Genomic DNA, 14,081 nt, shown 5'->3' with positions numbered 1-14,081 from the left:
TGGAAACTTCCATTTGGACCGTTTAGTAGACCGTATAACTTGTTCTTTGACCCTACTTTAAAATCCTTTGGCTAATTAAGGACAAAAAAAAAAAGAGAGAAAAGAATAGATGAATTGTGTCTTATTGTATAGAATAGAACAAAAAGTAAGGCACCAAACCATACGTTTTTGGTGCTTTAATTGTAGAGTTGCTCCTAAGTAAATATATATAAAGCTGTATAAAAAAGAACAACCCTGTAGAAGACAATTGCAAGAACTAGTTCTATGTGACAAGATGCCGTCGTTGTGGGATCAAAGCAATTTATTTTATACAAATTTAATTGTCTTAATTAAATTGGCGCATAAGCCACGACGAGAGATGGCTTGTGTTCACAAGCCTTAACTCTAAAAAAGTCCTTCACTGTTCATGAGTTGAGTACTCATCAAACTTTTTCTATATATAGAGGAGTTCTCAACCTCAACTAATCATCAAAAGCATCAGCTTCCACTTTTAACCTAATTTCATTCATTACCTTTCCAATATTCTACATGGCAAAGATATACCTCACATCACTTCGTCTTCTCGCTGCGCTAATAACGTTGCTCGTCGTGAGATCAAATGCAGGAAGGATAGCAATATACTGGGGCCAGAACGGCAATGAGGGAACTCTAGCCGATACCTGCGCGACAGGAAATTACAAGTACGTGAACATCGCCTTCCTCCCGACCTTCGGCAATGGGCAAACTCCGATGATCAACCTGGCCGGCCATTGCGACCCCAGCTCCGTCAACGGCTGCACCGCGTTAAGCCACGACATCCGCTCGTGCCAGAGCCGTGGTGTGAAGGTGATGTGAGGCAATCGATTACTTTCGAAGCTTAAGCAGATAGATAGAAATTAATGGCATTTTAATCGTTTATATTCAACAGGTGATGCTCTCGATTGGGGGCGGCGCGGGTAGTTACTACCTAGCTTCCTCGCAGGACGCGATGCAAGTCGCGGAGTACCTCTGGAATAACTTCTTGGGTGGCTCGTCCCCTTCACGTCCTCTCGGCGATGCAGTTTTGGACGGCATCGACTTCGACATAGAGGGAGGCACCAACCAGCACTGGGATGAACTTGCCAGATACCTTAAATCCTACAGCAAGGGCGGAAGGAAAGTTTACTTAACTGCAGCCCCTCAGTGCCCGTTCCCAGATGCTTGGGTTGGCGGTGCACTTAATACGGGGCTCTTTGATTACGTTTGGGTTCAGTTTTATAACAACCCTCCGTGCCAGTACAATCAAGGAAATACTGCAAATTTCATGAGCGCATGGAAGCAGTGGCTATCGATTCCGGCGAGGAAGATTTTCCTCGGGCTTCCGGCCGCACCTCAGGCGGCCGGAAGTGGGTTTGTTCCGGCCGGCGATCTCACTTCCCAAGTGCTTCCCATTATCAAGAAATCGGGCAAGTATGGGGGGATTATGCTGTGGTCTAAGTACTATGATGATCTCACCGGATATAGCTCGGCTGTGAAGAGTCATGTGTGAAGTACAGAGACCTTGGTGGTATGGTGCAGCAAATTTGTAATTGAAGTCTATAATGTATTATCCTATCTATTTGTGGGCTTGTATTTTCTTTGAATAATGTATGCTTGCATATTATAATATATAATGACATTTGCTTTTGAGATGCAGAGTTTTCTTTTTTTTTTTTCCTTCCTTTTTTTTCTTTGTGATTGTAAAATAAAAGGCGATTCTCTGTGCAGTTCATAAAAGTAATAAGGGGCAATTGCTTATATACCCCTGAAAAGTTTCTGACTTTCCGATTTACCCCTCTTAGAAGGCTAATATTGAAAATACCCTTTCTACGTTCTAACCTATTTCTAATATACCCCTAGAGTTAAAATATGTTAATTAACTCTGTTATCTCTGTAAAATTACTATTTTGCCCTTTCAAATATACCTTTCCACCATCATTGACTTTCTTATTTGCCCTTAAAGTCAGGGGTATAAAAAGTATTTTGACTTTTGGTCTTTTCCAATATACCCCTCTACCGTCACCAACATTTTTTATTTGCCCTTATGTTAAGGGCAAAATTGGCATTTTAATTTTTTTAACTGTGGTAGATGTTAAACTCACGTTTAACCCAAGTTAACTTAACAGGAGATAACTGTGGGGGTATTTTGCAATAACGGTGGAACATATGAGGGGTATTTTAGAAAGAAAAAAAAAGTAGAGGTTAATCGGATATTTTCAAACGTATGAGAGGTATATAGGCAATTATCCCAAGTAATAATAATGCGAACTCATGTTACCAAACAAATACTACCTAATAAATTAGTCACTGGTCTAATCTAATATAAATAGGGTAGAGCCAAGCAACTATTTAAACCGGACTATTAAATAAAGTCTCATCTGTTGCAAATTGTTGGATTATATAAAGCCATGTTTCGAGTCGATATGAGAGTTTGACTCTAATTAGATTTAATTTTGTTCCAAAAGATTAGAAATAGTTCAGAATCAATTTAAAGAGTATTCCTAAAAAGATATTGATGACTACATATGAATCATACTTGAATGGAAGGCGAAAATTATTTCATACTAGAATTAGGATTTTAGGGTTATATAAACCTTTATAATTAATCTTTTAGATTATGAGCTTCATTGAAAATACCCTAGTTGAGAGGAAAACGTGGAGAGCTCCTGAGAGAGAGTTTCTTGTAATCCCCATATACTCCTTTGTACTTTTGTGCCATGAAATAATCAAAGAAAGCATTGAGGTGGTCTTGGCTGTGAACGTAGGTCAACTCAAGGTTGGCCAAATCACGTAAATCTTGCATCCTTGTAATTTCTTGTTTTCTTTATTGCTTTGTTATTCTCGTGCTTATTTTTCCTACGATCGTTCTCATCTCTTACGTTTACGAAAGATCCTGTTTTCGCTGTGCTCGTGTGCTGTGTGGGTTTGAGATGTGCTCGGTAACCCCACGGCCGGTCCCTTTAATTTGGTATTAGAGCGTTTGGTTTTCTGTAGTTCGTTGACGGTGAAACGATGGCGGGAAAAGTTACAAAGATGATGTATGAGGTTCCTCGATTTGATAGAACGAATTTCGCGTTGTGGAAACTTAAGATACAAGTAGTCTTGATTAAAAATGCTTGTGAGATCGCCCTGCAAGAAAAGGAGAAAAAGCCGGCAGGGATGACGGATAAGTTATTTGAAGAGAAGGACAAGATGGCTTTGGCAAACCTATATTTGTCACTAGATGATTCGGTGCTATGCAATGTGGAGACTTAGACTACAGCAAAAGGGATTTGGGATAAATTAAAGAATCTATGTGAAGGAAAGTCATTGGTAAATAAAATCTTCTTAAGGCGGCAAATGTACAATCTAAAGATGAAGGACGGGGCATCGGTACAAGAGCATCTAAGTTCATTCAACTCTATTGTGAGCAAGCTTGTGGCCCTAGATGTGAGAATCGATGAAGAAGAAAAGGCAAGTACCTTACTTTGTTCGATGCTGGAATCTTGAAATAATTTGATTATGAACTTGAGCCATGTTGAAACCCTTGAGATGGAGTCAGTTGTTGCATCGTTGCTTACCGAGGAAACGAGGCGGAAGTCTAACCAAGGAAGTTCTTCGAGAGAGGCTATGATAGCACGGGGAAGACCCTTTAAGAGGGAGCGTGGTGAATGAGGGAAGTCAAGATCAAAGTCCAAAGGCAAAAGAAAAGTAAAGTGCTGGAATTGTGAAAAATTGGGGCACTTGAAGAAGGATTATCGAGTTAAAGGAGTTGATAGTAAATCCGATTCAAGCAACTTCTAAGGTAATTTAGCCGAATCGGATGCTAAGTCGGCTAGTTCGGAGGACGGAGATGCATTGTCCGTATTGGATAAATTCGATCCTATTTATCATTGGATCTTGGATTCGGGAGCGTCGTTCCACATGACTCCGTATAGGGAGTGGTTTCATACTTACAAATTATGGGATAGTGGAGTTATCTATTTGGGTGACAACACAGTATGTTCGATGGTTGGAGTGGGAGATGTTCAGATCAAGATGTTTGATGGTGTTGTTCGGACAGTTTCTAATATTCGGTATGTTCCTACACTTCAGAAAAGTCTTTTATCACTTGGGATGTTTTGCAAACAAGGGCTTAGGTTCATCGGCGAGAAAGATCATTTGAAAGAATGTCAAGAATGTTTGGTGTTGACTAAAGAATAGCAAATATGCGACCTATATAGATTGGTGGGTTAAACTCAAGTGGAAGAAGCAGTTGTTGCTAGCGCAAAGGTGGAGTCTCCGACGGTGTGGCATTGCCGTTTGGGACACATGAGCGAGTGCGGACTGCAGGTATTATCTAATAGTGAACTTCTTCTAGGTTACAAGTCCGCATCATTGGATTTCTGTGAAGATTGCATCTACGGGAAGCAACGGAGGTTATCATTCTCTCTATCACATCAAAGAAGTAAGTCGCATCTCGAGTTGATTCATTCGGATACTTGGGAGTCGCCCGATATTTCGTTGGGTGGGTGTTTTTACTTTGTTTCCTTTATTGATGGTTATTCTCGAAAGGCTTGGGTGTATATTCTAAAGCGGAAGTCCGACGTGTTTGAAACTTTTAAGAAGTTCAAAGCTCTTGTGTAGAATGAAAAGAGTTTAAAAATTAAGTGCCTACGTTCCGATAACGGAGGGGAGTATTGTTTAAGAGAATTTGATAAGTTTTGTAGTGAACATGGAATTAAGCGGCACCTCACAGTACTCGATACACAGCAGCAAAACGGTGTAGCAGAGAGATTAAATTGAACACTCATGGAGAGGGCCCAGAGCATGTTGAGTACAATTTTGGGTGGAAGCTGTGAGCATGGCTTGTTACTTGATCACTCGAGCGCCGACAAAATCACTTGATTTGGAAATTATTAAAGAAGTCTAGAGCGGCAAGCCCGTTGACTACTCCTATCTTCGTGCCTTTGTAACACTTATGCATAGATACCGAAGGAGAAGAGGTCAAAATTGGATAAGAACTCTCAGAGGTGCATATTTCTCAGCTACGCGAAAGATGTTAAAGGGTATCGATTGTAGGATCCTACTACCCACAAGATCGTTGTAAGCCGTGACATTGTCTTCAACGAAGAGTCTTTTCAAGGCACCAAGGAAAAGCAAGATGATGAGGCTATGGTTCCAATTGAGCTCTTTGGAGCACGCGATGAGGTGCAAGCTGAGCAAGCACAGGAAGACGATGAGATGGTTGATAATGAACCTGACTTGGAGTTTCCGCAATCATTCGAAGATACAAATTCACCGGTGAAGCCACCAATGGATTCCGGACGTCCTACAAGGGTCATTAGACCTCCTGCGAGGTATGATAACTATATTCCTTCATTTACTCTTTCTGCTAACCATATTAGTACATATGTTGTTTTGGCGGAGGAAGATGAGCCGAGTTCATATAAGGAGGCTTGTGAGTCGACCAATGCCGGAAAGTGACAATGCGCGATGGAGGAGGAAATTGAGTCACTTCGGAAGAATAGGACTTGGGAACTTGTTGATTTGCCGAAGAGAAGGAACGTGATTGGATGCTGATGGGTATTTAAGGTGAAAAAGAATGCGGATGGAAATATGGAGAGGTTCAAGGCGAGGTTGGTGGTAAAGGGTTGCTCAGAAGTCGGGGATTGACTTTGATGAGATCTTCTCACTAGTGGTTCGTAGTACCACTATTCAGGTCGTTTTGGCGATCGCGGCAGTCATGGATTTGGAGCTTGAGCAGATAGATGTGAAAACAGCTTTCTTGCATGGTGACCTGGGGGAGGAGATATATATGTCGCAATCGGAAGGCTTTGTCGAAAGAGGCAGGGAGCATTTGGTTTGTCGGTTGAACAAATCGTTGTATGGCTTGAAACAGGCACCAAGGTGTTGGTACAAGCAATTTTATTCCTTTATTGTGAGTTTGAGTTTTGATAAGCTAGAGGTGGATCATTGTGCATATATCTACGGATACGACGATGGGAGCTTCTGTATTTTGCTATTATATGTCGGCGACATGGTAGTCACGGGAAATAGTAAGGGCCGAATATCTACCTTGAAGACTCAATTAGCTGGTGAGTTTGATATGAAGGACTTAGGAGCCGTGAATCAAATACTCGGGATGAAGGTGTTATGGGAGAGAAAGAATATGAAGGTTTGGCTTTCACAAAAGGGTTATGTGGAGAAGGCTCTGCGATGCTTCAATATACAGAACGCAAAGCCAGTTTCTACCCGTTTCCTATTCATTTAAAATTGTCGGTCGAGCAATCACTGGGTAAAGAAGCAAAAACTTCGACATGACTCGAATACCATATTAATCGGCAGTAGGAAGCCTTATTGTAGCATACTGAACTTTAGCAAATTGTAAGGTTCCAATGTAAGAATAGTATTTTGAACTATTATGGAAGTTTTGAGGGTTGTTTGGAGTGTGTCGACCTATTTCTGGAGCTAAATAAGTGCGAGAACAGGTTCTCGGCATCAAAATCTGCAAACTACAGATTTTAGTATTAAGTACCGGTACTGGTTTGAGGTACCAAAACTCAGTAGAGTGCCGAAATAGGCAACTCTTGGGTTTTACGGAATCCAGTGGTGAGTACCGGTACTGAGCCGTGTACCGGTACTACATCGGGTGGGTACCGGAACGCAGTTGAAAACCAGAATTTCCAATGTTCGAGTTCTGCAGAACTGGACCCTTGATACTGGAACTGCTGGGTACCGGTACTCCAATTCGTGTACCGGTACTCAATGCTACAGAATATAATTTCGTGCTGTATGCAAATTATGGGCTCTTAAGGGACCTAAAGGGTATTGTTACACCATGTGTATAACCCTTCACCCCTCATTTGTTTTGCCTTTTGTGTTGAGTCTAGAGAAAGAAGGAAGTAGGTGTTCTCTCTCTCCCTCTTGAATTCTTCCTTTCCAAACCCCTAGATCTTGGGTTTTGATCCATTGTGCTTCTTTCTCTTCATGGAAGCTTGCTATTTGGACCTTGAAGGGAGCTTGGAAGTGAAGAAGGGAGCTTGTTTGAGGATTAAACACCAGCCCTGGCATTACTTGGCTTGGTTTGGAGCTCTTTTTGAGGTTAGTAGTTTTCTTGCAACTTTTAATTGTGAATTTTGCAAGAATTGTGGAAGAAAACCTAGTTTTGAGAAAACTAGGATTTATTTTGAAATTTTCCTATTTTGAGTTTGTGGGGTTAAATTGATGAGTGTAGGACACTCTTTTAGGTTGGATTTGAAGCCTCCTAGCTTTGATTTGGATTTTGGATAAGTTCTACTTTGTTAAAGATAATTTTCAACTATTTTACCCTTGATTTTTGGTGAATTTAGTGGTAAGCTTGTTAGAAGTTTGTAACCCCCTTGAAATTTTTCTTAGGGTACTAGAGGTCTAGCGGACAGCTTCGTTCGGGAAAATGAACAAGTTTCGAATGGTATCTGATAGGATTGACCATACCGAAATTGGTGAACTCTCCTCATGTCTACTATGTTGCTATAAGCTTTAAATTGATGCATATTTATGCTTTTCATGACATGTTAGAATTTTTGGATACATGGTACCCATATGTTGTATATAGAATTTTGCATGCTGTATATAGTAGAGACATATGATGTAACATACATAATATATAGTACGTAATTGCATTTTCTCTTATGCAAATATAGGAATGCATGTTAGAGATGAGTAAAAGTATCCTATGGGACATTACATGGTTAGTGAAACCTTTGGGTTTAAACTTGCATGCCAATCAATATTTCTTACTATAGATACAGGGAAACATGATATATTGTATGTTAATGACAAATGTAACTTAAACATGTTGCACTTAAGTTAGTTGAACAACTAGAGTTAACATTTGACATTGTACTCGACATCTAGGTTGTTAGTTGATATTCCATGTTTTAGACATGATGAACAAAATACTTAGGTGGTTGATCACACTTGCTTGCCATTGTGCTCATTTGCATAAAGTTGTGAAGGTCGCTCTTTACAAGCCGATAATCCGGAGTTGGCCTTTGTGACATCATACTCGCCCGTATGAGATTGGGCGCCGAAGTGGATTGCTGTGGGCGAGACTCATTTCTAGTGGGGAAATATTGACTACCGCGAGGCCATTAGGCACGACACAAGTCGGGACATACCTGTGTAAGTCCCCGATAATTGGGTAATTGTAATTAAACTCAATGTTGGTCATTACTACTAGGTAGTGCATGACATTTGGACATATACATTAGCTATCTTTTGCTCATTCATGTTATAGAGTAGTTTCCATACATGTTAAATAATATAGTTAATTAGAGGCATAGTAGTACTTGAATCTTAATGCTTAACTTTATTCATGCTTTTTAGTAGCTACTTCTACTTTTGCCTCAGTTGACCTAGTGGTGTAATTCGTTTTTCTTGATGGCTTACTCACTGGAAACTATTGTTTAATACTTCCACTGCGAGAGAGGCTAGGGATCGCGGCAAGGGAGTCGCGTCTTGCCAGAGCCTTGAAGAGTTACTTAGGTGGACAACTTTCTTTTGTTTTAGCTTCGAGAGGTGTACTTGGCCATTTTGTATACAGACCACCTTATGCTATGAGATGTACTTTTGTGATCTTATATATGTCTTATAATAGCTGTATCCTTTATTGTATAACTTGCTATCTTCCTTTGGTAATTGTTGCTTTCTTGTTTAGTTTAGTACTTGTGCGCTCATTACTATGTTAGGATTATTTTCCTTATTTTCTCTATATTGTATATTTTGTAGTAGATGCATTGTGTGCACCCGGGGTGCCTTGTGCATACGACGGGTCTGTGCACGTACCGGATAGGCTTCCGCTGGGGCCCGAGCATGACACTTATGTTTGCCATGGTGTGTATGAGATCCGACATTGCTCAAGTAGTGGGAGTAGTAAGTCGATACATGGCAAATCTAGGTTGTGAATATTGGAATGCAGTGAAATGGATCCTCAGGTATTTGAGGGGCACTGCGGATTTCTCACTCTGTTATGGTTCTGCGGGTTTAGAGTACGTCGGATATGTGGATTCAGATTTTGCAAGCGATAGAGACAGGGGAAAGTCTACTACAGGTTATATTTTCTCTATGGGCGATGGTGCTATTAGCTGGGAGTTGAAGCTTCAGTTGGTGGTTGCTTTGTCGACGACAGAGGCGGAGTACATAGCGGTGGCACATGCTTGTAAGGAGGCTATGTAAGGACTGAGATTTTTACAGTGCAACTAAACTCTCTGTTGATGATGTTTATGTGTGTAATTTAATTACATAAGCACTCGTCAAGTTTCAGCAGAAAATGAGCTAAAACAGAGAAGTTACGCGATTATTAGTTTTCACTTAAGTGAATAGTAACTCCAGTTTTTCGGTGAAGCCACGGAGTAGAGTTGGCTTTCTACGCGTATCGGACTCCGTTCATAGCGATCCAATAGCTNAAAAAAAAAAAAAAAAAAATTCGCTGTGTTTTTAACCTAAAGGGACCCCGGGGCGTGACAGGCTATTTGGTTGAACAGGCTTCATGGAGAATTTAAAGTGAAGCAAGATATGGTGGGAGTGAATTGTGATAGTTAAAGTGCAGTACACTTCACAAAGAATCCAGTATTTCACTCTTGGACGAAGCACATTGATATTCGCTATCATTTTGTAAGAGACGTGGTGGATGAGGGTCTTATCTCACTGTTAAAAGTTCATAGCGATACAAATCGAGCAGATATTTTTGACGAAGCCGGTAACTCGAGAGGAGTTCAATTGGAGCATTACTTCTCTCGATTTTGGAGCTATGTGAGGAGAGTGGGAGTTTGACAAGACTTTCAATTTATTGTTTTATGGTGTTCGGCACATGTCTTTTAAGTAGGAGAATTGTTGGATTATGTAAAGCTATGTTCCGAGTCGATATGCAAAGTTTGACTCTAATTGGGTCTAATCTTGTTCCAAAAGATTAGGAATAGTCCAAAATCACTTTCAAGAGTATTCCTAAAAGGATATTGATGACTACATATGAATCAGACTTGGATGGAAGGCGAAAATTGTTTCCTAATAGAATTAGGATTTTAGGATTATATAAACCCTTGTAATTAATTTTTTAGATTATGAGCTTCATTGAAAATATCTTAGTTGAGAGGAAAAAGTAAAGAGCTCCTGAGAGAGAGTTTCTTGTAATCTAATCTACTCCTTTGCACTGTTGTGCCGTGGAATAATCGAAGAAAGCATTGAGGTGGTCTTGGCCATGGACGTAGGTCGACTAAAGCTTGGCCGAACCATGTAAATCTTGTATTCTTGTGATTTTTTGTTTTCTTTATTACTTTGTTATCTCGTGCTTATTTTTTCTACGATCGTTCTCGTCTCTTACATTTATAAAAGATCCTATTTTTGCTGCGCTCGTGTGGTGTGTGGGTTTGAGGTGTGCTCGGTAATCCTATGGCCGGTCCCTAACACAAATAACACTCTGCAAAATAAAATCTATACAACGCATACAAAGAAAAACAAACAACTATTTCCTTTCTCTTGGGGCAACTAATCAAGTGCTAGACCACCTTGCACCAATGCTGCTGCTCAAATGAGATCCTCGAGAAGAAGAATCTCATGGTCTTTCTCAATACGGCGAAGATCTTCAACCAACTTTTTTCCTTCTAACTAAATAAGATTTTCACCAACCAATTCATACCTTACACTTAGAGAATATAGTGTCCAAATGCAACTATTTTGATATTTTAAGGGTTTAGGAAAGAAAAAGTCTTTTCGTAAAAAAAGAAAATATCACTAGTTTATTTTTGCAAAAGCAGACCATTATTTTCATTTTTATACATCCAAGCCAATTTTTTAAAAAACTAACAAGAATACTTTGTGCCTTAAATACTTTTGTAATAACCGAGATTTTGATCAATNGCCGTGCGCCGCCGCTGCCGCTGCTGCCGCCCAGGCCACAAGCTGCCAGCCTGGGCCGAGCCTAGGCCGAGATCTGTTCGCGACCTCCCTCCCGCGTCGCCGCTGCCTGTAACCTCTCCCGCCGACGTCCACGGAGCCCCGGCATCCCTCCCCGCCGCCGCTCCAGATCCGTTCGGGTCGAGGAGAACTCGCGACGCCCTCCCTGCGTCGCCGCCGCATGGGACCACACCCGAGGTATCCCTCCGGCCTCAGGCAACCTTCCGCCGCCGTCCTGGAGCTCCGCGGCCGCCGCTGTGCCCGCCATTGCTCGCGGAACCTGAGCTGAGCCTGTGCGGGCTTGCCTTGCTCCGCCATCGCCGCCGCCGCTCTCCGTCGTCACCTGAGGTGAGCGCCATGCTCCTTCCCTCCCCCCGCACCCAATCCTGGCCACCGCGCGCGCCGCCGTGCCGCCGGAAGCCGGCCGGAGCAAGCTTGCTCCGGCCAAGCCCGAAATAGGGTTGTTTCTGGGATGTTTACTGTTACGAGCTTCCCGAGCCTCCCCGATCTCTACGGAAGGGAGCACGATGATCCTGGCAAGTTTCTGATCATCGTGCTCACCTTGGTTTCTGTCGGGAAGGCCCCGTTCCGCTGTTTTTGCGGTGTCGACCCTGTGGAGCCTTTTTGGCTGTTGTTCTGTGTTTGTGCGTGCTTTTTCGGCGATCCGAGGCTGTCCTGATGCCTCCGGAGGTGAGCACGGTGATCTTTGGTCAGTGCTGATCACAGTGCTCATCTCATTTAGGGTCTGCGAGCATCGGATGTGTTAATTTGAAGCATTTTAGATTCAGTGCGCAGTTTTTTGTTGAACTTCGTGTCGCTTGTATGCGTCCTACAGTGGCCGGAATTGCTCCGAAAGGTAAGCACGGCCTCCGGCACGCCGAGACCTGTCAGTAGGTGTCTCGGTTTGGCTGAATGACTCCTTGTTTGTGTAGACGGACCATAAAAGCGCCGAAATCGCATGAAATAATGCGATTTCGGGTATTCGGAAGGGCTTTTATGCAACTTTGATTCGTCGTGGCTGCTGTTGGAAGCATTTGCGGGTAGTGGGTACCTCTGGACTGATTGTCCAAGGCCCCCAAGTCCTTGCGGAAATCGAAAAGTGATTTCCGGAGCGTTTTTCGGCGAAATTCGNCTGCGGCCGCCCAGAGTCGGTGCGGGCCTAGGCGGAGCTACCTCGGCCATCGCACGTCACCGCCGCCCATAGCGGGGCTCACCGTCCCTCCCTCGGCCTCCAGCGGCGGATCGCCGTCGCCCTGAGCTCCTCCGGCCGCCGCCCGGCTGCCGTCGCCCTTGAACCTGAGGTCTAGTTGGCAGGTTTGATCTCTGCCGCCGCACCGCCGGTTGCCGCCCACCGCCGGCCAGCACCAACCCTGGACCCCACCGACCGGCCGCACCCGTCCCCTGCCGGAGCGCCCGCCATCCGGCCACAGTCGACCAACCCTAGCTCTCACTGCTCCGGTACGGCTATTATTTAATTTCCAGCACACTGTTTGGGGTTTCCAGTCACTTTTCTGGTGATTCGAGGGCACCCCGATGATTGTGGAAGTGAGCACGATCATCCTCATTTCGTGCTGAACATCGTGCTCACCTTTGTCAGGGTCAACAATGCCCCGGTTTGTGCGTTAGAAGCGTTTTAAGCACTGTGCGCGCTGTTTCTCAGTAGTTCGTGTCGCTCGCGCGCTTGCCACAGTAACCAGCAGTGCTCCAAAGTGTGAACACGGCCTCCAGCACGCCAAGACCTGTCAGCGGGTGTCTCGGCTTGGCAAAAAGGTTATCGGTTTACACGGTCGGGCCATAAAAGCCCGAAAATCACATAAAATAATATAATTTTATGTATTCATGAGGGCTTTTATGCATTTGTGTTTGTTGTGGTCGCTGTTGGCAGCGTGTGAGGGCAGTGGGTGACCTCTCGACTGTTTGTGCAAGGCCCCAAGCCTTTTCGGAAATCAAATGTCGATTTTCGGTGCGTTTTCGGCGAAATCCGCCGACGGAACGCGTGTTCGGTTCGAAATTCTTCCGACGGTGCCTTGTGAGCTATTGTTATGTCACTGAGCCTTGTTGGCTGGTCACCGGCATTGTTTTGAGGGTTCGGGAACGACAGGTGAGCGACGGTGGGTTCCGGTGTCGAAATCAACACTTCCGGGAACCTAGATCGGAACGATTATCCGACGATAATCGTTTCGATATGAGGCGATGTGTTTTCTGCCAGGACCTATGGATAATGGTGTTTAGTGGCAGCGTGTGACTCGTAGTCCGAGTTGGTGATTTCCGAGATAGTTCATGGGTCCCGGCGGAGTCCCAGTGCGATTTTCGGAACTTCCGGCGTGTTCGGCAATTGGTTTTGGGAAACCGATCCCCGTGGGTTCGTAGTGGGGATTGTGAGTTAGCGTTTTGTGTTAGTGGGTTAGATTCTAACCCGGTGGACCCTTCGTAGGTCCGGTTAGTATTTCCTCTACAGACGGAAGATTCATACCATATTCGTACAGATGGGTACTTCGATCCAAAGTCAGTACAGTGGTGCACGCTCGGTGATATCTTCTTACTCTTGTTCTTTTGTTATTACTTTACATGCATATGTTATATGTTGAGTCTAGCACCTATACCATATTTTCTTGTTGCTCTACTGTGAGACCCCAGATAGTCCTATATATGAGATATAATAGGGCTAAACTCTTAACCCGGCTTAAGCATTTTGGTTGGTGGCAAAGCCCAAGAGGTTAAGAGAGTTAAGCGTGCTAGGACGGGAGTAGTTCTAGGATGGGTGACCCCCTGGGAAGTTGGGGCATCACAGTTGGTATCAGAGCCAATTACCAGCCGGAAGTGTGAGATGAGTCTCGGCTGAGCCAGGGTCTGGATGACGGGCTAGCTAGATGAGTCTCACATCGCCTGGTACTGGTGAGTCTGAGCCCTGACGTCTTAGCTATTTTGCATATCCTGTAACATGTTTAGAGTAGAGCGGTTTCCTGATTATTTGTGATATCTATGACCTGGTTGGTCGGTTCTTGTATATCGTATCGATGACCCATTTGATCGACTTGTTGCATCGTTATTGTGATCTACTTGGTCGGTTGGATTAGTTAATGACCTGTACGGTCGGTGAGCCCTGAGGGGCAGGATTGTCGGCTGGTTGCCGACGGTTGGCTATTGAGCATATCAGCATTGATTGCACGAGACTCGTACACATTTCACGA

The 14,081-nt window shown here is 43.6% G+C and overlaps 1 protein-coding gene across 1 annotated transcript; it reads left to right on the top strand.

Moving 5' to 3' along the window:
• LOC109720086 (acidic endochitinase-like) lies at positions 485-1,574 on the top strand. Its single transcript, XM_020246971.1, has 2 exons — positions 485-825; positions 908-1,574. The coding sequence occupies exons 1-2, from the start codon at positions 529-531 to the stop codon at positions 1,505-1,507; spliced, it is 897 nt and encodes a 298-aa protein (XP_020102560.1). The 5' UTR covers positions 485-528; the 3' UTR covers positions 1,508-1,574.

This window comes from Ananas comosus, linkage group 1, assembly GCF_001540865.1.
Source record: "Ananas comosus cultivar F153 linkage group 1, ASM154086v1, whole genome shotgun sequence".
In the NCBI taxonomy this organism is placed as follows: domain Eukaryota; kingdom Viridiplantae; phylum Streptophyta; class Magnoliopsida; order Poales; family Bromeliaceae; genus Ananas; species Ananas comosus.
This window is presented reverse-complemented; position numbering and strand designations above follow the sequence as displayed.

Excerpts from the sequence above, each read along its gene's own strand:
- LOC109720086 (XM_020246971.1), top strand. The coding sequence starts at position 529 with ATGGCAAAGATATACCTCACATCACTTCGTCTTCTCGCTGCGCTAATA. Across the intron at positions 826-907 it reads GCCAGAGCCGTGGTGTGAAG|GTGATGCTCTCGATTGGGGG; the intron begins GTGATGTGAGGC and ends TATATTCAACAG.